At 41.8% G+C, this 25,210-nt stretch overlaps 1 protein-coding gene across 9 annotated transcripts in view; it reads left to right on the top strand.

The window, feature by feature from the left end:
• The window catches only part of U2AF1 (U2 small nuclear RNA auxiliary factor 1), an 18,004-nt gene extending 676 nt beyond the window's left edge, over positions 1 to 17,328 (top strand). Inside the window, exons 2-10 of one of the 9 annotated variants that reach the window (XM_027635514.1) lie at positions 250 to 773; positions 1,809 to 1,896; positions 2,109 to 2,165; positions 4,636 to 4,702; positions 8,921 to 8,970; positions 9,585 to 9,683; positions 10,807 to 10,940; positions 11,252 to 11,344; positions 14,334 to 17,328. In XM_027635514.1, the coding sequence (XP_027491315.1) occupies positions 8,941 to 8,970; positions 9,585 to 9,683; positions 10,807 to 10,940; positions 11,252 to 11,344; positions 14,334 to 14,472 (495 nt within the window). In that variant the 5' untranslated portion in view covers positions 250 to 773; positions 1,809 to 1,896; positions 2,109 to 2,165; positions 4,636 to 4,702; positions 8,921 to 8,940 and the 3' untranslated portion in view covers positions 14,473 to 17,328. Of the gene's footprint in view, positions 1 to 249; positions 774 to 1,808; positions 1,897 to 2,108; positions 2,166 to 4,635; positions 4,703 to 5,517; positions 5,585 to 8,920; positions 8,971 to 9,584; positions 9,684 to 10,806; positions 10,941 to 11,251; positions 11,345 to 14,333 lie in introns of those variants that run through there. The other 8 variants (XM_027635496.1, XM_027635522.1, XM_027635485.1 and 5 more) reach the window with 8 other exon arrangements.
• Positions 17,329 to 25,210: the final 7,882 nt, after the last annotated feature.

Here is a 25,210-nt window from a genome sequence, read left to right as displayed (position 1 = left end):
CCATGCGGGTGTGCCCGCGCCTCGTGGTGCGGTACCGCCCTCCCCCGTCCTTCCCTCCCCCGTCCTCCCCCCGCGGCTGCGCCTTCCTGCCGGGCCCGCTGGGTGCCGGAGCTTCCCGCCGCCTCCTGCCAGAAAGCGCCTCCTCCTCCTCCTGTTCCCCTTTTGTTCGTGTCCCTGCGCCTCGCAGCAGCCCGAGAGCTCCCGCTCTGCTGCAAGGACAGCGACTGGTTATTTCTCCCCCCTCCCCAGGGTGCGGAGGATTTCCCCGACTGCTGCATCCTGATCCTACAGGCTTCTGCCTGCAGCCTTCCACGCGTCCGGGAACGCCTCTAGTTTCTCTGGTTGTTGGAAGCACACACACAAAACCCTCCTAACGAAAATTTGGTCACCACCGGCCTGACCAAACCGGCGTGTTTTTCCACTCGTAAAAATGAAAAGGGGGCGTCGATGTGCTGCTGGACTAAATTACTCTTGTCAGCCCCTGGCCACGGGGCTTCTGCTCTGCTCTGTAGTGCTGCCATTCCGGGAAAGCAGATCGGCAGCCTCTCTTGAGCTCTGTTACTGTAGCGTCCTTTCTCACAAAGGAGATACATATGAATATAATGCAGTACAGTTCCACAGTATTAATCAGGCACGAAATTCCTGTGCAGCTCCTATTTTCTGTTTAGAAAAAGCAAACGGAACCTTCCAGAAGGTGCTGAAGTTGGAAGCACTATTGGAAATTTTATAGTTAGGTGTTTCTTTTTATTTCAGGTTAGAGTTCAGAAAAGACAGTAAGTATATTATAATGCTAAGTGTTTGTTTTCAAAAGCATAATGAAGAGTAAACATGTTGTAAATTTACAGTAGAATGTTTTGCTAGAGATCAGATATGCTTTAGTACTTAAATAATTCTCCCCTCGTTGAGTTGATGTTGGTTACACAGGAGTGTGGAAATAATTAGTGTTAACTATGGGAATGATGATCTTTCTTCCAGGAGAGTTCTAATATTTCACTTACCCATATGTAGCCCATAGTAGCTTTCTTGCTCTTTAGAATTTTGCAATTCCCTGTCAAGGTAACTTAAACTCCTTATGGTTTTCTTTCATCATTCCATGTGAGTTACACCTTTTTGTGAGAGTTTTACTGGCATTTCTAAACCATGAAATGGATCATTCAGGGAAAGCTTGTGGTTTAAAAAAAAAAAAAAAGCTTACTCTTAAAATTATTGACTATATTCATGGAAGTGGCTTCATTAAATGAATTTATTTTGCTTCTTTGTATTCTCTTTCTAACAGGATTTTTCTCTTCCCTGACTTTATTTCCAGCACTGTGTTGGCAGTAGCTTGAATTACCCTTAGAGTATAACTTTAAACAGGTGGTTTATCAAACATGAGAGAGGTGCAACTGTGTCAGCTCTAAAGGAGGTTTTATGGCCTGGAGCAGGGGCTGCATGAACTCACACACAGAGCTCGTGCAGTGTAAATTTTCAGGCCGTTTTTCCACATCACTTCCTGTCCCAGCCCCCACTGAAACTGGTGTAGAGACAAGGATGGAGAACCAGAAGGGTAAAACAGTGATCACTTGTTGAGTGGTGGATCATGAAACCACTCAGGGTGAAATCAGTCAGGTTCTGCCTGTAAGTCAGGGGGAAAAGGAGAGAGTGTGGGCAGGTTTGCTGTAATACTTCCCTGTGCAGTTTTGGTGTGGATTTCCTTTCTGTGTTACTTCCCCACATCAAGATAAAGACATTTAGGGCATATGCTTTTTTGCATATTAATGCTTTCTGTTCCAGTATGTAACTACTTTATTCTTTTTTTTCCCTTGCAGAGTCAACTGTTCATTTTATTTCAAAATTGGAGCTTGTCGCCATGGAGACAGATGTTCTCGATTGCACAACAAACCAACATTTAGCCAGGTTTGTTTCCCTTTTCTTTCCTCTTTCTCGTGGAAGTATATTCTGGCTTCTTTAAAATGTAGATTCTTAGATAAGAGTGAACAATTAGCGAGCTCCAGATTAACTAGTTCACTTTTGGCCCCGGTTTATCTGGGTCTTTTGCTTTTTTGGGGGTATTCCATTTACTTCTCCCAGCATTTCTAATTATCTCCTGTCACCCTTAATGGCTGCAGGAAGCGATGCTGTTGTAAGCTTGCCTGTAGTAGAGACCAACCAGTGCTAACTTTCAGGTGAGTGTGCCTTCTCAGTGGTGTTCAGGCACTTAAACCATCCCAGATTTTTTTAAAGCACAGACAATGGCAGCAAGTTCCACCTGTCCCAAAGATGGGAACTTTAATCTTTCATGCATATAATAGAAGTAAACTAATTGATGAATGGAAGTCACTCACCTGTCATTACATTTGCTCTCTGACCCAGGCTCTTAAGTTTCAAGAGTGACTTGCATACTTCCTTTGAATGTTGTAAAAATGGGTTATTAAAAAACAACTTGCCTGGTTGCTGAGGGTGAATTGTCACTTGACATGACAGATTATTGAATTTTTGGCTAAGTGAATATTGTTAGAGACATTATGTGTGACTGCATATCTGCCAGAAATAAAAACAAATTTTAAAAAGTGCAGTGAGTGACAAAGTTTTTATTACTGTGAGCTCTATAGTTTTCACAAATTACATTCTTGGAGAACTTTGTTTTCCCTCTGTCTATCACTGCTGATTGTCAAGGTACACAGATAAATAGATTTCTTTGGGAATACTGCACTTGAGAAGTAGTGCCTTTGAAAGTTGTTGCCTTATCAGCAGTCTACAAAGATAAAGTTTACATAAGAATAGATCTTCTGCAAGTTCATCTCATCTACCTTGGAGCAGAATTGGTGAGAATGGTGGGCTGATGTTGGTTTGGGGAGAAATTAGGGAGGCAGGTACTATCCATGTGACAAGTTCAGAGCTGTGGTGCTCCTCAGGTTAAACTGTGAGTGGGCAGGGAATGTTCCAGGGGGGAATGTCAAGGTTGCTTATCCATGGGGGCTGCTGCTGGTACTTCAGCTACAAAAACACTTCCCTGCTTCTGGGATTTGAATTATTTTTAATGCAGATACTTTATTTCAAAAATAATATTGTCCATTTTCAAAACTAATCTGTGTTGCTGACCTACATGGAGCACCTGCTGAAATGTGATTGGTTATATAGAGACCTGGCTACTAGAATATATTTCTAAATCAGACAAGTAGTTGCCTTTTAAGTTAAAAAAACCCACCAAAAACCTAACACAAAGCCCCCACCACCCCTAAATCCTTTTTTAACAATAAAACTTTGCAAGTACAGCTTCCTGTGTCAGTGCAGCTTTAAGCTCTGCTTTAGACTCTGTTTAGCAGTGCCAGCTGAAGCGGGTCAGGCGTGTCCCATTCATCTGGGGATGTCTGGGGCTGCACAGCACCGTACCTGGCACTGTGCAGGGCTCAGCACAGAAATCTTTATTTGTGTGCAGGTGGTTAATCAGCTGTGATAGAAAACAGAAGAACAGAGACTTCACTAATGGGAAGTTTTCAGCCCAACATTTTTCCCTTGTGCAGCTCTTGCTGGTGCAGCTACTTCACAGAAGAGCTGTGTTAGGAAAGGTCACGCAATCCAGGGTGATCAAATTGCCCCCAGTCAGCAGGAACACCAGAACTAGATGCATGTTTCTGGCGGTCTCCAGTTGTAGGCTAAATCGTGGGTAGTTTAAACCTGGGCCATGGAAGCACAAAGCTTTGGTTGGTATGACTGTACCCATTAGAAAATGTGTGTGATTTTAAATGTGATATTTTTTTTTATTTTTTTTTTTTTAATGTGTTAAATGGGCAGCATGTGTAGGTGTGGCATTGCTGGTCCTGTGACTCCTTTAAGCTCTGAATTCTTATTGTGACTAATAATAATAATAATGTGTAAGCTAAAATTACTTGGGGATTGCCATTCATACTGACTAACATTGAGCTTGTATTTTAAGTAATCAAATTTCAGTTTTTGAGCTGCTTACAGTGATATGGACGTTTGGAATTTTTTTGTAATATTAGTTTACTAACTTAAACATGGTTTGTTTTTTCAGACAACTTGATTTTAAGAAGAACGGTACAAATGTAAGGTTTCAAGTCTGCCTGGGCTAATTCTTCAAGTAAAAAGCAGAAGGGCTAAAAGGATATTGTCCTTATTTGAAGGATCGGAAACATGTGAACCTATGCTGTGCTATTATATTATTTAAACAGAAATTCCACCAAGAAATTCCTGACGCACAAAACGAGACGTAGCTGTTGCCTAAAGGCCTTACTGTCTGGTGTAGCACTTTGGAGACTGTGGCATTATGTACTACCTGCTGTGCACATAACACTACTTTTTCCCCCCCTAGACTTGGCAGTAGTGAATCTGGTCTCGAGGGCTTAGTCATCTCCAGAACACCTCATGTGACGCTTTAGGTTACTGTGCCTCACACCTCCCATTTTGAGGATAGCTGTCGAGACAAACGCAGCTCTTTCTTGGTGGTTAATTAAAGCTGTTTTCATAATATGATGGTCTGGATGCAATTTTGGAAGCTACTCTGCAAATGCAAAAGGAAGTCTTTAAGGATAAAATATGACTTTTAGCTGTTTGCAAACAAGTTGTCTCTTTGCAATTGTCTATTATATGCACAGCAGCCAGTAGAATTCCCCTTTTTATTTTTTTTCCCCGCAGACCATCTTGATTCAAAACATCTATCGTAACCCCCAAAACAGTGCACAGACGGCTGACGGCTCACACTGTAAGTCCCACAGTTGGAGAAATTTTTTTAAAGAATGGTGTTAAAGAGCCCACTCCTAATTATGAGAAAATAATGTTGGCTCCTGAGCTGCTGACATAAAGCTGTTGCAAACAGGACAAGTGATGGAACTCTTCTTGCGCACAGATCAAGAATTTGGGGAACGTGTGCGATTCCAAGCGCATAAGTGGCTGCATAAATTGGACTTGATGCAGGTTCCCTTTTGTGTTCCAAAGTGAAGCTTGATTTCTCAGTAACGCTGCATTCTTTTTAAAGGGTTAAACTGCAGACGTTTCTCAAATTCTTGATTTAACAACAACAACCAAAAAAGAAATAAAAAAAAATTAGGCATATATGTGATGTACGGTAAGTTTCCCAGAACTGGGTTTTCTTTCATCTTAACTTTTTTAGGTAACTTTTTTAGGAAAATGGAGATTTCATGTTATGCTGTAATTATTGTATTGCTTCCTTTCCTGCTAAGAAACCGTTCAGTAAAACCAAATTCGAATTACTCTGCTTGTAATGTAAATGGTGTGTGGATGCCACCTGTTACAGAGCTGTCTGAATTCATGCAAAACCCCTCTGTAGTAATATCGGTGAATGGAATAAAATACAATAATGGAGTGTCATGAGATCTCTATTACTTTACAGTGTCAGGTTGATTTAGAAAGGTCACCAGCTAAGTGAAAGTTCTCCTTCTTGGGAGAGAATAACCACCTCTCTTTCAGCACAGACTCGGCCAAAGCGACCCTAAAGGAAACCAGTTTCTTGTTAAAATTATTTTCCATAATATAAAGTTGTTGCGTTTTGTATTTCAGACCATTGCCCTCTTGAACATTTACCGTAACCCTCAAAACTCTTCCCAGTCTGCTGACGGTTTGCGCTGTAAGTTCATACAAGTTCCTTCACTGGTTCCCTGGGCTTGATTGTCAGAGCTCAGTGTCGACTTAAGCTGGTCTGCCATTTTAGTTTAACAGATCAAACTGACCACGTTTCGTTAAATGTGTTCAAAACAAACACAAAAAAAAAAAAAAAACCGAGGAAAAAAAAAACCCAAACTTTTTTTGTCCCACTCACCTTCCTCCCTACTCCCAAAACTGTGAGGGGAATCTGAATACCAACTACTAAATCAAAAAGGGTTCAAATTGTACTTCCCCAGTGAAGCAGTCTTGGTTGCACTGCTGTCTTCCTGTCACCTTTCTCCCTGCCAGTTGCCTGCATCCTAGGAATGGTTTTCTGTATGTTTTGTGCTCTCCATTAAGTTCCACTGTCTAAAGAGCAGGACAATGACACGTTGACTTCATCCAGAACAAATTTCCTGCTCTGTAAACGTTAAGAAAACTTGAATTTGAAACTTTTCAGACTGCATGCAGAAATTTGTGCCAGGTTAATGCAGCTTCCATTTAGGGAGTGCACTTTGGAAGGAATATACCATGAGTGACAAACACTTCCCTTCTGGCACCTGTCCTTTCTGGATGGGTGCGTGCTTAAAATTCCTCCCACGCTTTGAAAATTCAAATTCCAAAGCCAAGTGGCATGTTTACCCAAGAAAATATATTTTTTTAAAAGTACTTTTCAGGAGGGGAAGGCATTTGGGTATGGTCATGGAGTAATTTAATGACTCCTCCTCAGATAAAAATGGGCATAAAAGCAAACGCACCTCCTGTGAGACTGGCAGCAGTTAATGACCAGGACTGATCAGCGATTACCGATATATCAGTGTAACTGAATCATCAATATTAGAATCAAATTTAAAAAAAAAAAAAAAGTTTTAGGACCAAAAAAGGGTCGGTGTTCTTTTCTAACTAATATTTCTTGTTGAAGTGAGTATTGACTGTGTGGTAATAAAGCTTTGTTTGGCTATTCCTTTTTTTTTGACTGTTGGATTATAGACTAGTTCAGATTAGTTACCAGCATTTGATTAGAAGTGCCTTGTGAAATCAGCCACTAACTTAAAAGTCAACACTTCCTCTCTTGCTTCTAAGAGTAATAATGGCTCAATTAAGTGATTTGAGTTTTTGTCACACTAGACATGCTGTATAATTTTGTCTAGATGCTTAAACAGTTCTATTGGTTTGTAGGCTTTCTTGTTGCAGATGCTTAGTAGTTAACGCTGTTTCAGTAGACCACAAAATTTCCAGTTGGGTGTTTCCACTCTCTCCCTAAACTCTCAATGCGCTGGTAACTAATTTGCACAGAGTGACAGCAGTTTGGTCTGTGGAGCTGTTTAGATTTACAGCTGCAAGAGTCTTGAACAGATTCTCCAGTGTTGCAAATGCTGGTATCCAACTCTAGTTTGTGGTGACAAGCGAGTAGCTGTGTACCAGAGCCTCACTACACCTCCTGGGGTAGAGCTGGAGCTCTGCAAGCAGTAGGTTTGCTGGAACTCCTGGCTCCTTGTTCCTTTGGTATTTGTCCCTATTTAAGTACTGCATGTATTTTCAATGGATAACTTGGGTAGCTATTTAATGCTTTGTCGTTGTTGCTTAACTGTCTTCCTTTCTATTGCCGTCGTAGAGGATTAACCTTAGTTTTGAACAGCAGTAGTTTTCCTGAGTATTTTAATTAGTAACTGGGGCTTCTCAAGGTTCAGATACCAGTAGCCCTGGAATAATATGGATGTTTGTAAAGCCTGTGCATATGTATGCTTCCCACTTTAGAAGGACATTGAATAGTCATTAATTAACTGTTGCTTATGATCTCCTAATTTGACAATGGAATCTCCTTAAAAGTTTTTGGCACTTGGCCATCTGGTAACAAGTCATTATTCCCAATGTGGCTCACAGAGCCCCTGTCTGATACCTTTAAAAACAACAACAAAAAAATCCTTAGGTATTAGTAAGCTGTTATCAGTGGTGTTGGCAGAACCTTGAGAATATAGATAAGTATTAAACTGCCTAGAAATACTGGTTTAATGTTTGATATTCCTTAATTTGCAATATAACCATGGGGAAGGAGAAATTTCTTCAAAGCAAATAACTTTTCAAATGCAGAGATATTGTTAGCCTAAAGTATAAACCAAATGCTCCTTAGCCTCTTCTGGAGGTGAGCTGGGTGGAAGAACAGGACCTGCAGTTCCAGAGAATGTGGCTGGTTAATATTAGAGCCTTTGAAGAAAAATATAAACTGTGTCCAAGTGGTAATAATAGCCAAAAATGACTGAGCCCAAAGCATCTATTTTTTTCTTAGCAGCCTGAAAGTGAATAAACTTTCCTTTATTGGCTCAGATTTTTGTCTTTCACGTTCTGTGAACTAAAGCAGCAATGTTTCTAATTTAAACACCAGCATATTTTTCTAGCATAAAATGTGGGGTTTGTTTTAAAACTGCTCCACTTGATCTTAATAAGCCACTTAACTGCTGAAGAGCTAATACTTTAGACTTTAATGTATACAGCTTGTTTAAACTGCTGTAGACTGGAGGAAATAAAGGAAATACATTTTTATACTTTTAATGCTTTGAAAAATAAGCCAAACTTAACATTGGTTTTTGTAGCAGCAGGCAAGCAGCTCTCATTTTTAAAGTCCAGCTTGGAGCATGAAAATAATCTAACCTGAATACGTGGCTGGCTTGTCTTGCACTAAAAGGTGTTCTGCAGGACTACAGAAAAACTTAAATTATATTCAAAATTAAAATAGAAAATTGTTCTCTCTTGCAAAGCATTATGGTACCCTGCTTCGAGGGCACTGAGAAAAGTGTGTCATTTCAACAACTATTTTGAGCAAATTTAAAAAAAATAATTCTGGGCTATGTTACACTGTGAACTCAAATTCTAGTGGTTATGCTGGAGAGGTGGACATAAAATTCTGCCTTTAGGAAGAGGAACACTAAACTGTAATAATACTTAAAATATGGACATGTAACAAAGCACTTGCCTTCTGTTTAGGTAAAATTGTTAGCAGATAGAGAGTGGGACTGCACATTAAATTTAAAGTGATACTTCAAAGGAATTCCTTTCCCCTTCCTTTGAATTTGTGGCATACAAGCTTGGCTCTGATTAAAACTTGCTTTGATTTGATCATATCAATGTAATGTTTTGACAGATACTTTGGGGACTCAAAGCTCTTCACACATCCTTATTTTTTAATATTCCTGTTAGTTAGCTCCATGCTGTATGGTGTCTCATGCTCCAGACGGCCTCTCTAGATTGTTTTGTAGTATGATCAAAATCTCTCCTTCCTTATTGGCAGGCTCTAATCACTGTGACTCTTTGACTTTTGCAGGTGCTGTGAGCGATGTTGAGATGCAGGAACATTATGATGAATTCTTTGAGGTATGTAAAAAATACATTAAAGTGTCAGTGGACCTGTCACTGCAGACAAGTGAAATGGGTGCAGTGCGTAGCACAGGGAGGTGGATTCAGAGAAAAGCACTTATTTCCTCAGGTGTCCATATAAAACTGACAGCTTTATTTATTTAGCAGTGCTAAATATTTCCTGGTATAACCTTTGGTTGGTTTGGCTTTAGCTTTGCTGTTTGAAGTAGAATTTAATCAAAATCAGCAGCTTAAGCGATGTAGCATTTCGATTCTGTAATCTGCTTCCTTTTTATGGATTCAAAATATACTTAATTATTTTTACAGAAAGAAAGTGAAACTATAGCATCAAGGTTTATGTGTTGTGTTTTCAGTGCATCGTCTGTGTTGTGTAAATACTGTTTGCATAATGTTTTCCATAGGCTTTTATTGTATCTTGTTAATGCTGTACCTACAGATGGACACGGTACAGGCCAAGCAAGTACTAACTTTGAAATCAGAAACGTAAAAAAACACAGTGATTTCACTTTTTTCCCTAGGGAAAGTTGTCTTCCATACTTACAGCTAAATACAGCATTTCTGTACTTAGAACTAATGTGCTGCAAACCTGTAATGGGTTTCTCTGTGCTTAGGAGGTCTTCACAGAAATGGAGGAGAAATACGGTGAAGTTGAGGAGATGAACGTGTGTGATAACCTTGGAGATCATCTAGTTGGAAATGTATACGTAAAGGTAGGATAAAGAGGCATCTTTATGTGATTCCTAGGGGTGGGGTTTGTTCATTTGTAATTTTAAAAGCTACTGTGTGCTTTAGATTTTAGAAGCTCTCCAACGCCGCGATTTAAAGTAGAGTGAAAATGTGAAAGGAATCTGAAAGAAATTTTAATAAATTACGAGAAAGTTTCCTGATAGTCAAAATCTGTAATTTCAGAAAGATTAACGCTTGTTTTTTTAGCACAGTTATCAACACTGTGCTGGTGGACTATTTAGTTTGACAGGATTAATTTGGGATCTGTCTTACCATCATGCTGCCCTTTAAGCACTTCATTATGAAAGAGGTTTATTTGCAACAGGTGCATTTATTTATTAACTTCCAGTTGAACACAGCATCCTGTAATCCTGTAATATTTGGCACTAGCTGCATGGTTTAAGGTGCAAACTGGAGCACTCGGGTTTAGCTTTTAAAAGTCATTGGTATCTCTTGAATAACCAGTACAAAATTGTCACCTGGAGGAATTTTATTGTGTGTGCACAGTGTTGGGGAGGTGTGACAGAGTTTGTTTGAATATTTGGACTGTGCATTCCCTTAACTGGAAAGTATTTTCAGACCTGTGTTGGTCATAATCAGAACCAAAAGTTGCTTTTAAAGATTTGGAAGTGGTTAGCTGTGAAAAGGTGTTTCAAATGTTTTACATTCATCATAAATCTGGTCCTGTTTTGGATCAGATTTTTGTAAGTTCTGATTTAAACGAATGAGAGCTCCAGTTCTCCTACAGATCTCTCTTAAATGTTTGAAGAAATCCATTACATCAGGAGTGTTGGTGTTCCGGAAAGTACATCTAAGCATTCTCTTGGTTTAAAGCTGTACTAAGAAAGCACAGTAGCTTTTATTGACTTTTTCACTTGAAAGACCAAAGAGAACATAATTAAGAGGAAAATCAATGCTTTTGATTAGCTCTGAGTCCCAGTTAATAAAGAGCTGACATATTTACCCTTGATTTGATGGACTGTCCCAGGAACTCTGAAATAGCTTCTAGTTCCATGACTGATCCTGAGCACAACTGATTGGATGGGAATCTTCAGTCTGCTTCTGTTATTTCTCTATAGAGTGAGAAAATGTTACTTTTGCTTTTAGTTTCGCCGTGAAGAAGATGCAGAAAAGGCTGTGATTGACCTGAACAATCGCTGGTTCAATGGGCAGCCCATCCATGCCGAGCTCTCGCCTGTGACTGACTTCAGAGAGGCCTGTTGCCGTCAATATGAAATGGGGTAAAACACTAACTTCCTCTGGCCTTGGCAGTGGCTGAGAAATGTTTGCACAGGCAGGGAGGTTGCTTGGGTGTGGGTTTTATGTGTAGCTGAGTGTAGGAAGAAAAACCACTTCAGGTAACTGTGATGTGGAGGACCTGTGGTGAAATGCGTGACTTTTGCCATGTTTTTGGGGTTTTGACCTAGGAGTGAGTCACTGTCAGTAAACCGTGGTTGTAATGTTAGAGGTGATTAACTTTTGGGTGTCTAAAAGTCCAAACAGGGAGTGTAGAGCTGGGAATTCTAACTGTGCCTCTTGAATTCTGTTTCAGAGAGTGTACACGAGGAGGTTTCTGCAACTTCATGCATTTGAAGCCCATCTCTCGAGAGTTAAGGCGTGAGTTGTACGGGCGTCGTCGTAAAAAGTGAGTTTCTTTTTAAACACCATTAAAATTAGTAAATTAATGATCAGTTGCTGAAAAATCTGAAGGCAGGTCTTTAAACTTAATGTTCTTGTTTTTTCTAATGCACTTCTGGTACATGCCAGTGGAAGGGCATCAAGTAAAGCTGGCAAGTGGTTTAGAACAAAGGTGAAGGTCTCTAAATAAAAAGTTATGGTGCTTCTTGCTCTGCAGTGCTGTGGGTGCTCAGGGTTGGTGTGGCTTTAGGAGAAGGCAGGGTTAAAGGAGAGGAGAATTCACTGAGTTTACTGAATATATAGGTCCTGTCTGTGGCTCAGATCTGCAAACTGTGCAGAAGGACATTATTTGGGAGAAATTACTTTATGCCTCCTACGTTTTATTCTCTTCTAGATGTGTTTGCTCATGGCCTCTGTCAGACACAGGCTGCTTTGCTAATGGGCATTTTGGCAGCATCAGATTGGCCTCTTTCAGCATTTTGTGCAGTCAGGCATATCTATAGATTATACTCAGGACCCAACCTTGTTTGCTTTTAACTGTTAATGGCTAATTTTTGTAGCCTGTATTCATTTCTTACTGTTAGTAGCAGGCAGTCACTGCACTGAGCTCACTGTTTATTAATACCAGCCTCACAGTGTGACCCTTCTTGATAGGAATTCTCAGTAGGAAAAAAGAATAGTAATTTTGTATAATGGTAAAAAAAATGTGAGAAACACATTCTGTTATATATTAAATTATTCATTTAGTGAGGTACCTTGTAGAAAGGCTTGTACCTCTTGCTGTTACTGTGATGGTTCACTTAGAGCTGGATTCAATCTGCTTGCATTTAGGACCTTGCTATTTAGTTTAGGCATGGAAAATTGTTGATCTTGCTTTTATATAGAGCACAGTTTTGTAGGTTCCTTTCAATGACAGAAGGAACCTGGGATTGTGGATTTGTTTTTCCTTATAAATGTCTCTAATTGGCACTGTCTCAGAATTTGTGAGGATGAATTTAACTTTCAAAAACGTGGATTGTGTTGCTTAGCCCACATGTATTTGTACCTAAATACTTTTCCTAAATCGTCCCAATTAATAACAACTTAAATGTAAGTTTTTAAGATGTTTGAATTATTAATGAAAAAGACAAAATATGCTTTTTGTATTTGCCTCACTGTTACAAATCCAGATCTCTCAGACTTAATAATGCTGATTAAAAGATACCACCTTTTTTTGCAAGAAAATTGTGTGTTGGGCTTTGGAATATGATTGTTTTATCCATAGTCCAATTTCAGTATGTGCTAAAACAAATAAAATACTGAATCCTCTATCCAGTTTTATCTTTACTGGGCCTATTTGAAGTCTTTGTGCAGCTGTCACAGGTTAGCAGTAAGGCTTGGTATAAAAGACACCAGTTCTTGTGTCAGTGGGGTTTCACAGGTAGGTTGTGTAAACTAGACTGTCCTGAAAGTAGTTCTGCACAGAGTGAAGTGTGTCAGAAGGTTTTTGAGTAGGAAAAAGAAGGGTAAACCAGAACTTTTGAATAAAAGGCGAATTTGGTAATTTGGGCCAGCTGAGTGGTGTGCAAGAGTCAAGTATATGTCTTTGTCATACTAAAACTTGTCACCACACATAATCCCACCCCAAAACATCTCACTGTGAAACAATATTCTGCAAACTGAAGACTTTTAGCATTTGTTTCCTTGAGGTTTTTTCAGTTCTGCTGTAATTTCTACATGTATTTAGAACTGCACCGTTAACTTGTTTTATGCAGATCACGTTTCTGAAATGCTTAAAACCATTGACAAGTGCCATATACACTATAAATTCACAGTAGCTCTGTTAGCAGGATGGAATGGATGGGTTTAGCTTTGCTCCTGAATTTTTCATCTGCCTCAGAGGCAGGGAAGGTGATTTGTCAGTGCTGATGGCTTGGGGGGGAGGGCATGATGTAGATAAAAAAAGAGGGGGGAACAACCACAGAGAACTGAGTTGTACTTGCTGATTAATGCAATTGATTTAATGTGAGTGGACTTAGAAGCAGCTTTAGGCTTTTTGGCATTGAGAGCTGTTCCTGTCTGCCAAAGCAGGTGTCCCTTTCTCCTGCTTCTTTAATGAACAGCTGTGTAACAGTGCCTTTGGTTCCTCTCCCTGCCTTTCCTTAAGGTTTGCAGATCCACTGTAACAGGTGACTGCAGGGAACAGTCCATTCTTGTTCCAGTGTGTGTTGACTCCCTGGTTATTCTAAGTTTGTGCAGTTTGTAAACACGTGGTTTCACATCCCGAGTGCCAATTAACCAACCCTTCCAATGACACGCTGCCTTTCTTCTCCCTCATTGCTCACATCCTTAATTAAGTGTGGCACCACACATAAACTGCTGGCTGGGATGTGATGCCTTAAGCCCCTAAGGGTTTTTTGTATTTTTCTAATATTTGTAAGACTTGTAAGTTTTATAAGTAGTGGAAGTAGATTTTAAAAGCAGAAACCCTTCCCTTCTTTGTCCCTTTCCCTGTAGCACCCTTGTTTACACATTCCTTAACCCTCTTACCCCATTCTATGCTCCCTATATCAGCCCTACTCCTGAATCCAGTAGAAATGTTTAGTCTTTTGTCAAGGCAAGGCCTAGACAGTTGACAGAACAGCATATCAGGGCCTAAACCACAGAACATGGTCAAGAATTAGGTAACTATGTACCCTTTGTGCTCTGATGATGATGAAGGTGATGAAGTAGGTGGTCCCAAAATGCACCCCAGACCCATTTTAAGGGGGTGGACCCCGGGGCGGTCCAGAGGAAAGGCCACAGGGTGGACACATCTGGGATTGGATGGATGGTATTATAAAATGTAACCTCTCGGGCACAGGGTTACAAGATGTCTCGTAACATCTTCTGCCTCGGCAAATAAACCCTTTCTTACCTCACCCCTAATTAACTGCTCCGGGAGGTTTTTTTTTCAGCACCTAAATCCCACGGCAACAGATGAGAGACAGTGAAATGTTCCGACTTCTTCTCTCTAGGCATCGATCCAGGTCGAGGTCCCGTGAGCGCCGGTCTAGATCCAGAGATCGCGGCCGTGGCGGCGGCGGCGGCGGCGGAGGAGGCCGGGAGCGCGACAGGAGGCGGTCAAGAGATCGTGAGAGATCCGGTCGATTCTGAGCCATGCCATTTTTACCGTATGTCTGCTAGAAAGTGTTGTAGTTTGACCAAACAAAGTTCATAATGACGTTTTTTTTAAAAGATGGGGCTTCTGAATAAAAAAATTTGTAGTGATACAGTATTCTTTGTGTAACTTGTTTCTTGTTGGGGGGAGTCTTTTTAACTGTCATTCCTCTATCTTGACAAATACCTGGATTAACTCTGCCTGAGGAAAAGGTGGTAAATGTGTTGGAGGAGCGCTGGTTTTGGTTTGGATTTTTTTTTTTTTTTTTTTGATTATTCGGGTATAATTTGAACTGTTGATGAAAATGTACGTGTATATAATATAAAATATATTATATACATAGTAAAAATAATATACTGCTTAAGAAACAGTTACTCACAAAGTTTCCCTTTTCTGCTATGCTGTCTGCTTATTTAGGTTAGTTTAGGCACATTTAAGAGGAAGGCTGTGCGAAACGCATTTATTTACCGAGTAGAAACGCTTAGTTACAAAAAATGTATGTTTGTTTGTTACCAAAAGTCTGTGCTCTGTCTATCAATGTGACTGTGGCATTTAAAATAAATCCAATTTCTTGGTGTAAAATCTAAAGCCTATTTTCTAAGCACTCTGGAGTAGCTGAGTGGCTACTCCCAGCTGTGCCAGAGTTCATAGTTCAGGTTTTTACAATTCTTGACTAAATTCCTTGTCTTTGGCTGGAAAGTTGCCTAGCGTAGTGTGGAGGAAAAAAAAAGTAATATTTTTATTGCAGTGATTCATAATAGGCAGGTGAGAGTTTAGTGAAAAAAAAAAACCACCAAAATTCTGCTCCATGCAACATGATACAGAAGTGCTATTGAGGGAAATGCAAGGTCCTAAATACAAGGATCGAATTTCTTAACTGATTGATTTATTTTTTTTTCCTAATCTATGCTCTCTTACCTGTCATTTATTGAAAAGCATTTTGTTAGTGTTCAAGGTCATAGGAAACTAAGTGGGAAATAAAGTGGAAAATAAATCTTTTCTTCCACCTTTCCTTGCTTTCTGATAGTCTGGAGTGTGATAAAAGCTAATGGACAGATGTCAGTTTCTTCACAAATTCGAATTTTATTTCTGAGCTTGAATTGCACAATCACTGAACATCACAGGTTGTGTCTCAGAGCATTAAAGCTCCAGTGGAAGTGTTGGGACATCTTGAGAGACAGTTTGTACAATGGCTGAGCTGCAGTTTCACCTCATTCATGTCTGCTGTTATTCACAGTGTAACATAGCAGGAAGTTCTGGTCAGCGATCATATTTCTGCAAGATATAACTTTGTGTGCACAGAGCTGTGTGATATGATACAGTTTTCCAGTGGGGGAAAGAATTTATTAGAGCTTTATTAGTTCTGAGCCAGATAACTTGCTCAATGATGAATCTGCAACTTGATGATTATTAAATAAAAAAAAAAAAGGAAATAGAAGAGATATAGATTCATCACATAGAGGAAAAGAAAAGCTAGTTTGTTAATCTAAGTATAAAACCATTTTGCTCACTGGAACTTGGAAAACAAAATAACATTGATAAACAAGCTTTTCTAAATGAATCTGCTTTGCTTCTTACAACTCAATTCTTGCACAGGTTCAGTTTGAATTTATTTTGTTTCCACTGGATGGTTTGGCCAATGACACTGTGGAACTTAAGTTTGCCAGGACCCTTTTTGGAGAAATACCACTCAAGCAGTTGAAGCTTGACATCTCCACGTGACGTTTTGTTAAGCCTGTAAAGGAAATAATGCTTTCTTTTTACTGTAAGAAATTGAACAGTGCCTGGCATTAAATGGCTGAACTGAAAACATATTTCTCCTAGGCATTAGGAATTTCACATTGATAATTTAGTTCTTGCAGTTTACAGGATATTAATCCTGTTCCATTTTTTTTTTTTATTGGCGTGAGATTCAGCATTATTAGTGAGCTAATTTAAATCTTAAACTCCAAAAGGTGAGGATAGTCTTTGTTTTGTTTTTCTTCAAACAGTGTCTAATACAACGTGGATGCCGTTTAAAAGGTTTAAGATAATTTCTACACAGAGTAATGACACAAACTGATTTGCCCTATAAACAAGTTAGTTTAAAACAATACAGATGTGTTCCTGTAATGGCTTTAATCTGTTTATCTAAATCCTTTTAGTCTGCAGGTATATTTTTGCATGAACAGATAGTGGAAGTTTGATTTCTCTCTCTTCCCCAATGCAATTTTACTTAAGAAAGCACTCTTGAATTCCACCAAATGTGTAATTGTATGGTCTGATTGCATGGCTGCCCAAAAATTAACAATGTAACTGGAATACATCAGGATGGGCACTGAAAGCTGTGGATTTTACTGGATATTCTAATGGGTGCCTGGTGACAGCATTCAGCATATAAACTAAGCTCATGACATATCTTGTTAGGTTCACATTTTAAGACTGTACTACCAGCAAAGTTCATCAAATTTGAAATTTAAACTGCTCCAATTTGGTTAAACATTTATATGTGATAGTCCCACAAGTGGAAGTTCTACCTCCCCCTTCTCTTGTTGCTCACAATGTCTTTTAAGATTTATTTTTTTCCCCTCCTCCCCAAGGTACCTACTTTCCAAATATTTCATTGTTGACTCTTCTGTTGAACAGTGAATCTTAATTTATGGAATTCCTTTACCTCAAATAAGGGACAGCATACAGGATTTTCTGAAGTCTGAGTCAATTAGGTTGAAACTGTTCATCCCAAGTGGCTTCCTCTTCTTTGTATTTGGCTCTTATTCTGTGAAAATGCTGCTTGTCCATGAATATGATGTATGTTGAGACTGTAAAACCAAATGGAGAAAACTTGTTCAAAATAAAGCCTTTTTTTTATAAGAGTCTGACAAAAATTATCCCTTTCCTTTAGATGGGATGCTGCTCTCTAAATGACTGATGAGGACATAGATTACTTTTCCAATTCTTCACTCTTGAGCTATTTTTTGAGCAATTCTTTGTCTTCTGTTCTTTACAGCTGATAAAGCATGTCTTCAACTAAAATAACCCCAACCCCTCCATATTTAGTTGATAAAATTGAATTCCAAAGAGTGCAGCTTGGGGTTAGGAGTTGGGGTGTTTTGGTTTGGGTTCTTTTAATTGAAAAGGGTTTTGGCTGAGACATCCTGCAAGTTTCCATTGTGGTGGTCCATAGAAGACAAGAGGGCTTACTTTTGGCAGAAGAAGGTTTATTTTTGACAGAAGCAGAATGTTTAATTGAAGAAATGAGTAATGGAAAAGGGATCATGGCTTTTAAAGATGATTCCTCCTGGTGTTGCATTGCTTAAGCTGCAAAACTTGGAGTGTTAACGACTGTGTCCAGTGCTGCTGTTGTACAACAGCACCTTACACGGCATCTGCTGTCTTTAATACATTAGAAGTGAAACTGCTTTCATAGCAGTTGTGGGGTGGCTGTGGGTAAATCTTTCTAACTGCTTCTTTCTAACTGCATCTGTCCCTAAAAAACAGTCCTGTTCAGGAAAAGTTCCAGCTGAAAAACAGAACTGAGTTAATGTTTCATTTCAGCTGGTAAGGCTGCGACAGAAGAGAATATTTGTTTGCCACTTATTGCAAGGCTGGAGCTGAGCTGTGTTACTGGAGAGAACAGTTTTACCCTTGGGGCGAATTAATTGCAATTTAAAATATCAAACTTGCGTCCAGATGCCTGTAGATTAAATCAAATTCATGTTGAACTGATACACGAGTATTTCTGAATTAATCCATTTGGCCAGCGTTGCTTTCTTACGAATCACAGAATGGTTTGTGTTGGAAGGGAGGTTAAAGGTGAGTGAGTTCCACCCTCCTGCCATGGACAGGGACACCTTGCACTAGACAAGGTTGCCCAGAGCCCCTTCCAGCCTGGCCTTGAACACTTCCAGGGATGGGAGGTCCATAGCCTCTCTGGGCAGCCCGTGTTGCAGCATCACAGTGGTGAGGGTGTCTCCAAAAATTTTTCTTTTTTTTGCAGTTTTCATTTTCTTCCATTGACACGTATGGAGAACAGAGCACATCTCCTCAACTACACAGTCCTTCCTCGGCAGCGATATGCTCATCAATTATAAACCTCTAATCCCCTGTCATGTTTTATTTCTTATAAAACTAAAACTTTCAACAACGAAGAGCCACTGGTGGGAGGACAGCGCTGTCCCACCCCACAGTCCCCTGGTACTGCAGCAGCACAGCTGCTTTAGGAGGCCCCTGTTTTCCTGCTGATAGTTACTGCCGGAAATGGTGTTAATTCAATCGATCTCAAGTTTCAGCTGTAAATTGGATGTGTGGAATCAGCTGGAATGGTAGAAGCCAACAAACCAGCCCTGCTGCCAGCAGACCAGCTCCGGTAGCCAGCGGCTTCCTTTCAGCACTTGAAAAGCGGGATGGGGGGAAGGGTGTGCTTATCTCTCTGACTGTTCAAAGGCAAGTGCCGACTCCTCAGTGCTCTGATAAACATCCAGTTCAGTACTTTTGCATAATTTCAGTTTTGGTGTTTGCTTTTGAACTAGATTGTTTTGACAGGACAGCTGATGAAGTGGTGGGATGGTGGGGGGAGTGGTGGGAGGCAGCAGCTCCACGGGTGAGCTGGAGCCCTGCAGCAGCTCGTGCGTGTGGCTGCCCCTTTGACTCAACCACCTTAACAGCCTTCAGAGCTCTGCAAGCTGCTCCCACGAGGCAGAGAAGATTACTCTGATCCAGGTGTTCCTTTGGGACAAACCCCTGCGTTCCTGACAAAGGCCTGCAGAGCACTGTTTTCCTGAGCCCTGTGAGCTCAGGACACCGCAGGCCACTTCCAGCTCTCTGTTTCCGAGACTGCACGTGTAGGTGGGTCTGGAGGGAAAAAGAGGAGTTTCTGCTCTGGTTTCAGTGAGCCACGAGACAAAGTGGGGAGAGAGGCAGCAGGGAGCACTGGAGCTGGTGTCCCTGCCTCCTTGTTTTTTGTGGAAAAGCTTTTAGTCTGCCAGGCTTAGGCCTGCTGTGCTTTTGCACAGCACCTGGCTTGATTTCAAGTCTTGCTACCTGTGCAGCTGAATACTGGATTGTGTTTCAGATCCTTCTCACTTCCTGGAGCCGTCTGGGATTCTGGCCAGGCAGAGGGAGGGAACTGCTCCCACTGCAGCCTGTGCACCAACCTGCCTCCTGGGCCTGGGAGCTGTGGGAAGAGCCAAGGGGAACCACCACTTCTCCCTTTACCCACCCATTTTCCTTCAGAGCTAATAGTGCTCATGTCTGAGAGAAAGATGGGAGACAACTTCATGAGTCAAAGCGGTCCTGCAACTTCCATCATTCCTTCTTCTTTGCTCTCTAGTGAACAAGGAGGATTCTTCCTCTTGTGGTGGAGGAAAAGAAGTCCTGGAGCCACATGAGGGAGAGATTTGATAAAGGGACTCTGAGGCAGGACATGGAGAACTGATTTCTGGGCAAAGCACAAGTGGAGAGTGAGCTGCCAGCCTTCCTGCCTGGGGGATTGAGTGAAACATTAATTGTTGTACTGCTGGACTGGGGATGGGCAAGGGAAATTCCAAAGACAGGCAAAAATCTGCCCAAGTAACACTCACTAATGTCTGGGCCATTCTTTCCATTCTGCAGGGGTTTGGCTCATTATTTTTTTACCCTTTCATGTGACCATGCTGACCACAACAAAGAGACATTTAATTGCCCTCCTTGCTCAGCCTCCAAGGAGGGAAGCCTTCGGTCTTTGGGACAACTCTGGGGGTTCTCAAACACACGTGTGGTGGCAGCTGTAACACTTTACAGAAAAAACATCTTTAGCCAAGGGAGTAGTGCAGAGTGAGCAGCAGATTATGTCATCCTTGTAGTACTGGTAGGCGATTTGAGCAAGGTTTCTGACTGTCGCTGTTTCTTTTTTCTCTGAACAACTTCACTTCCTTCAGTCTCTACTCCTGGGCCATGTTTCTGTCTACACTTTGTGCTCCTCAGGCCACGTCCTGCATGGGCCATGTCTTTTTTGAAATGCAGCATTCCAGATGGGAGACAAGGTACCTCCACAAAGCTTGCTGCTGCCAAGGGTGCCGTGTGTCCTGCAGGCTGTCTTCCTGTTTGCATAACCCTGCACGATGTTTGCTTTTTGCACAACAGCAGGGCCCTGTTGACTCTCATTGAGCTTGGCCTGGCACTACAGTCATACCTTCCACTCCACACAATTACTGTCCAGATAGTGGCCACTCAAGAAATTTTGGAGTCTGGCTGTAAAATTTTGTATTTGTCCTTATCAGCCAACTTCCTATTTTACTTTCTCATCTCATTTCCAGCCTGTCAAAGATCATTTTGAAGTCTGTTCTCCGAATTGTTTGTGGCCTCTTGCATGCAGTTAAAATATGGAGTGGCTCTTCCTGGGCTGTGTTTCCTTCCCTTTGCATAAAAACCTTTCCATGAGCTTGTGTGATAGCCTTCTGTTCTCCCATCCCAAAATGGCTGTGGTTACCAACAAAACTCTGATGATTCTTGAGGTGCCTTCATTAGCTGGTCACAAAAAGCCTCCTCCACGTGATCTTCCTCCTTCAGTGATCCTACCAGAACAGCATTTACCTTTTTTCCTCTCCCTTTGATCACTGACTGCACTGGTCCAAGGAATCTTTCTCCTCAATCTTTGAGTCTTCAGCATGTTTTACTCATCACTGACAGAAGAAACATCATCCTCTCCTTGCCATTCCTAAACAAGCTGTTTATTTCCATGTTAATATTCCAGTTGGTGTCACATCACTGCTGCACTGATCAGATCATAGTTTTGATTTTATCCCAACCCTCACTGCAGCTCTTCTTGTTCCTTGCAAGAGAAATAAACCCAAGCATTGCCAGATCTCAAGAAATGGATGAAACAGCTCCACTTACGCTATTGGTAGTGACCTGCTGATTTATAGGAGTTATTCACAATGCTGGGTTGAAGAATAATCCATGTATCCCACTGATTGAGCTCAGCCCTAATGGATCTAATTAGTGGGCAGTGGAGAAAAGCTCTGTGTGTTCATTCCCAGGCACCAAGACTGATTTTAATGCCAGTAATGCCCATGGTACAGTGTGGGTTGGTGTTGCTCTGGAGATCTTTGACGTCAGTTTATTCTGTAAGTCAAAACTCCTGAAAGGAACTTTTCACAAGGGCATGTAGCGATAGAATAAGGGGGAAAAGCTTTAAACTTGAAGGAGGGTGGGGGTAGAATAGATATTAATAAGAAATTCTTTACTCTGAGGGTGGTGAGGCCCTGGCACAGTTGCCCAGAGAAGTTGTGGACTCCTAATCCCTGGAAGTATTCAAGACCAGACTGGATGGGGCTGTGAGCAACCTGGTCTAGTGGAAGGTGTCCCTGCCCATGGCAGGGGGGTTGGAACTCGTTGATCTTTAAGGTCCCTTCCAACTCAAACCATTCTGTCCTTTTCTTGTGTTGCCAGTTTACCTTCACCTGGCTTCTGACACACTGGTGGAGATCAAATCTTGATTGCAGAGCTCTCACTAGCCTCACACATCATGTCAGATAATTTCCAACATGCCTGGCGCTGTCACGTGGTCTTACAAGTCTCCTCTGAGGTATCCCTTTCACATTTATCAGGATCTGGCATATCCACCTGTGCTGATGATTTCATACCTGGACACCCATCTGCCTGAAGTTGCAGTGGTTGCTGCAAGGCTGGCACTTCTTCAGAGAGAACAGCTGACTCCGTGCCTCTTCCCCAGTCCCTCCTGAAAGGCATGAAAGGTATGGTTAATCCCTCCTCAGATACCCTCTATGGGCATGATCGCAGTTTGCAAACATTTGCACTCATACTGTTCCAAATATTCATGGATTTTTCCTTAGCTGTGCTTACCTCACGTGTGCCCTGGTGTCTCCTGGTTTTTTCTGATACCCATAGCAGGGGCCAGGCCTTCTTAGCATCCCTGTTTTCACACTCTGCATTCCCCTTGTGCCATTCCATAATTTAGCTGCGCCAAACACAAGGTACACTCTGTTTCCACATGTTTTTCCAGTTGATGTTTTTTTCCGTGGGGCTAACAGTTACTTGTTTGTTACAGTTAAATGTACAAACCTCTCTTTATGTGCATATTTCAGATGTAATTAATGAAGCAAACTGCAATGTAAAGCAAATAGTTGTCCTGTTTAAGAACAATATTTTCTACTAGCTCTTTCTCTAGGTAAATGAGAATAAGAACATGAAACTAAAAGTAGGTTTGCATCTACTTCAACCCAGAAAGGGATTGGGAAAAAGCAGTGTAATTTCAGTCAGGAGTTGGATTTTGATGATCCTCGTGGGTCCCTCCCAACTCAGAATATTCTGTGGTTCTGTAATTTGTCATCAGTGTGGAGGTTTCTCTGCAATTTGTGTGGATTTTTAACATGTGTAATGAAACAGCTGCTTCAGTGCCTCTACTTAAGGCAAATGTAAAGTATCTGGCTCTTCTTTTTAATTGTTCAGTGTTTTTCCTGCCTTTTTTTTTTTTTCATAAATTTCACCCCATATTCTAGTCACAGTCCATTTTCTTACCAGAGAGACCCTTGACTTTGTAATGCTGAAACTGGTCACTCAAGCTTCAGACCAGTCACATCCAGTTGTAAAGTCTCTTCTGTCACTTTTACCACTTGATTAAAAAATCCTGTTTCTTATTTTTCATATTTATACAGAATGCAATACTCTCCAAAAAGCTCTACTACATAGCATGTGTATGTACAGATGGAGACACACAGCTGCCTCCACTCCTTCGATTATCTAAAACACATGGAACACTTCAGGGTGAATCATATTCTAAAATAGACCTCCTTGAATTGCTTTTCTCTTTAGTGGTACTTTTTATAGATACAGAAGAAATTGCTGCTTGGATTTCCCACAGCCACAGGCTGTGATCTCGAAGCATTTCTCTCTGGTAAGCCTTTTCAGTACCTCCTTCTTTCATGCAAGAACTTCTGTTTTGCTTTGTTTTGTTTTAAACTTTCTCCATAATTTAGAGCACCTTGTTGTTGTGAAGAATTACTCTGACACAGTTTGCAGGGAGCGTATTAAATTCACCTGCATCCCGTGTTACACATCACCAAGCTCTGTTCACAACTGCTGAGGATGCAGCTGTTGTGACACTGAGAGACTTCCCAGGTGAACACCTCCTTATCACCTTCTCAGACACCATCAGAATGGCCTTAAGCTGAAGGAGGGCGGGGTTAGAATGGATATTAGGAAGAAATTCTTTACTGTGAGGATGGTGAGGCACAGGAACAGGTTTCCCAGAGAAGCTGTGGACTCCCCATCCCTGGAAGTGTTCAAGGCCAGGTTGGATGAAGCTCTGAGCAACCTGGGCTAGTGGAAGGTGTCCCTGCCCATGGCAGGGTTGGAATGAGATGATCTTTACGGTTCCTTCCAACACAAACCATTCTGTGATTCACCAGCCTCCTTGCCCCGGGATGGGTATTTCCAGGGCTTCCTGGACATCTCTCCTCCCATTGCTGGCCTCAGCAAGCTGAGATGGGATTCACACTGCCAGCACAACCTTGAGGTCTTTTCTGGGGGAGAACCCAACTGCTGCCCCATGAATCTCCCTCACAGGACCCCTCAGATGGTGGGTATTTTCCCCCCAAACCAGGCAAGGAGCCGCTACCACAGGCTGTGCTCAGGAGCCACCAGCAGCCACATGTGTGTCCCCTACAGCCACTGCCCACGGGTGCATGAGTAAAACACCTTCAAAGGCCAGGACCTGGCCACAGCCCTGGCAAAGCCCTCTCTCCAGGGTCACACATCAATTAGGCTGTAAAGGACCTCTGAGGTCATCAAGTCCAACCTTTGACTGAACACCACCTTGTGAACTAGACCATGGCACTGAGTGGCACGGCCAGTCTCTCCAGGGATGGTGACTCCACCATGCCCCCGGGCAGCCCATTCTGATGTCTAATCACTCTTTATGTGAAGAAATGCTTCCTGATGTTCAACCTAAACCTCCCCTGGCACAGCTTGAGACTGTGTCCTCCTGTCCTGTCATTGGCTGCCTGAGAGAAGAGGCCAAATCCACCTGGCTACAACCTCCTCTCAGGGAGTTGCAGAGAGCCACAAGGTTTCCTCTGAGCCTCCTTTTCTCCAGGCTGAGCCCCCCCAGCTCCCTCAGCTGCTACTCACAGGACTTGTGCTCCAGACCCTTCACCAGCTTCATTGCCCTTCTCTGGACTCACTCCAGCCCCTCAATGTCCTTCCTGACTTGAGGGGCCCAGAATTGGACACAGTCCTGGAAGACCCTGTGGATAAACCCAGGCATATACCCCTGTTCTCCTCAGTGATCCAGCTGGACATCACTGGGCACCACTGGATATCCCTGGACATCCCTAGACATCCCTGGGCATTGCTGGACTCCACTGGACACCGCTGGACATCCCTGGACATCACTGGACATTGCTGGGCACTGCTGAACATCTCTGGACACCGTTGGACATCCCTGAGCACTGTTGGACAGCATTAGACATTGTTGGACATCCCTGAACATCTCTGGACACTGCTGGACATCACTGGATATCAATAGACATCACTGGACACCGCTGGACACAGCTGGACAACACTGGACATTGCTGGACATCAATAGACATCACTGGACACTGCTGGACACATCTGGGCATCCCTGGACACCACTGGACATTGCTGGACACCGCTGGACATCCCTGGACATCCCTGGATGCTGTTGGACATCTCTGGATATCACTGGGCACTACTGGATACCGCTGGACATCTCTGGAGATCTCTGGACACCGTTGG

This window comes from Corapipo altera, unplaced genomic scaffold (genome assembly GCF_003945725.1).
Source record: "Corapipo altera isolate COAL_440 unplaced genomic scaffold, ASM394572v1 0, whole genome shotgun sequence".
Lineage (NCBI taxonomy): Eukaryota > Metazoa > Chordata > Aves > Passeriformes > Pipridae > Corapipo > Corapipo altera.
The sequence above is the reverse complement of the archived record's forward strand: the minus strand, read 5'-3'. Positions and strand labels throughout refer to the sequence as shown.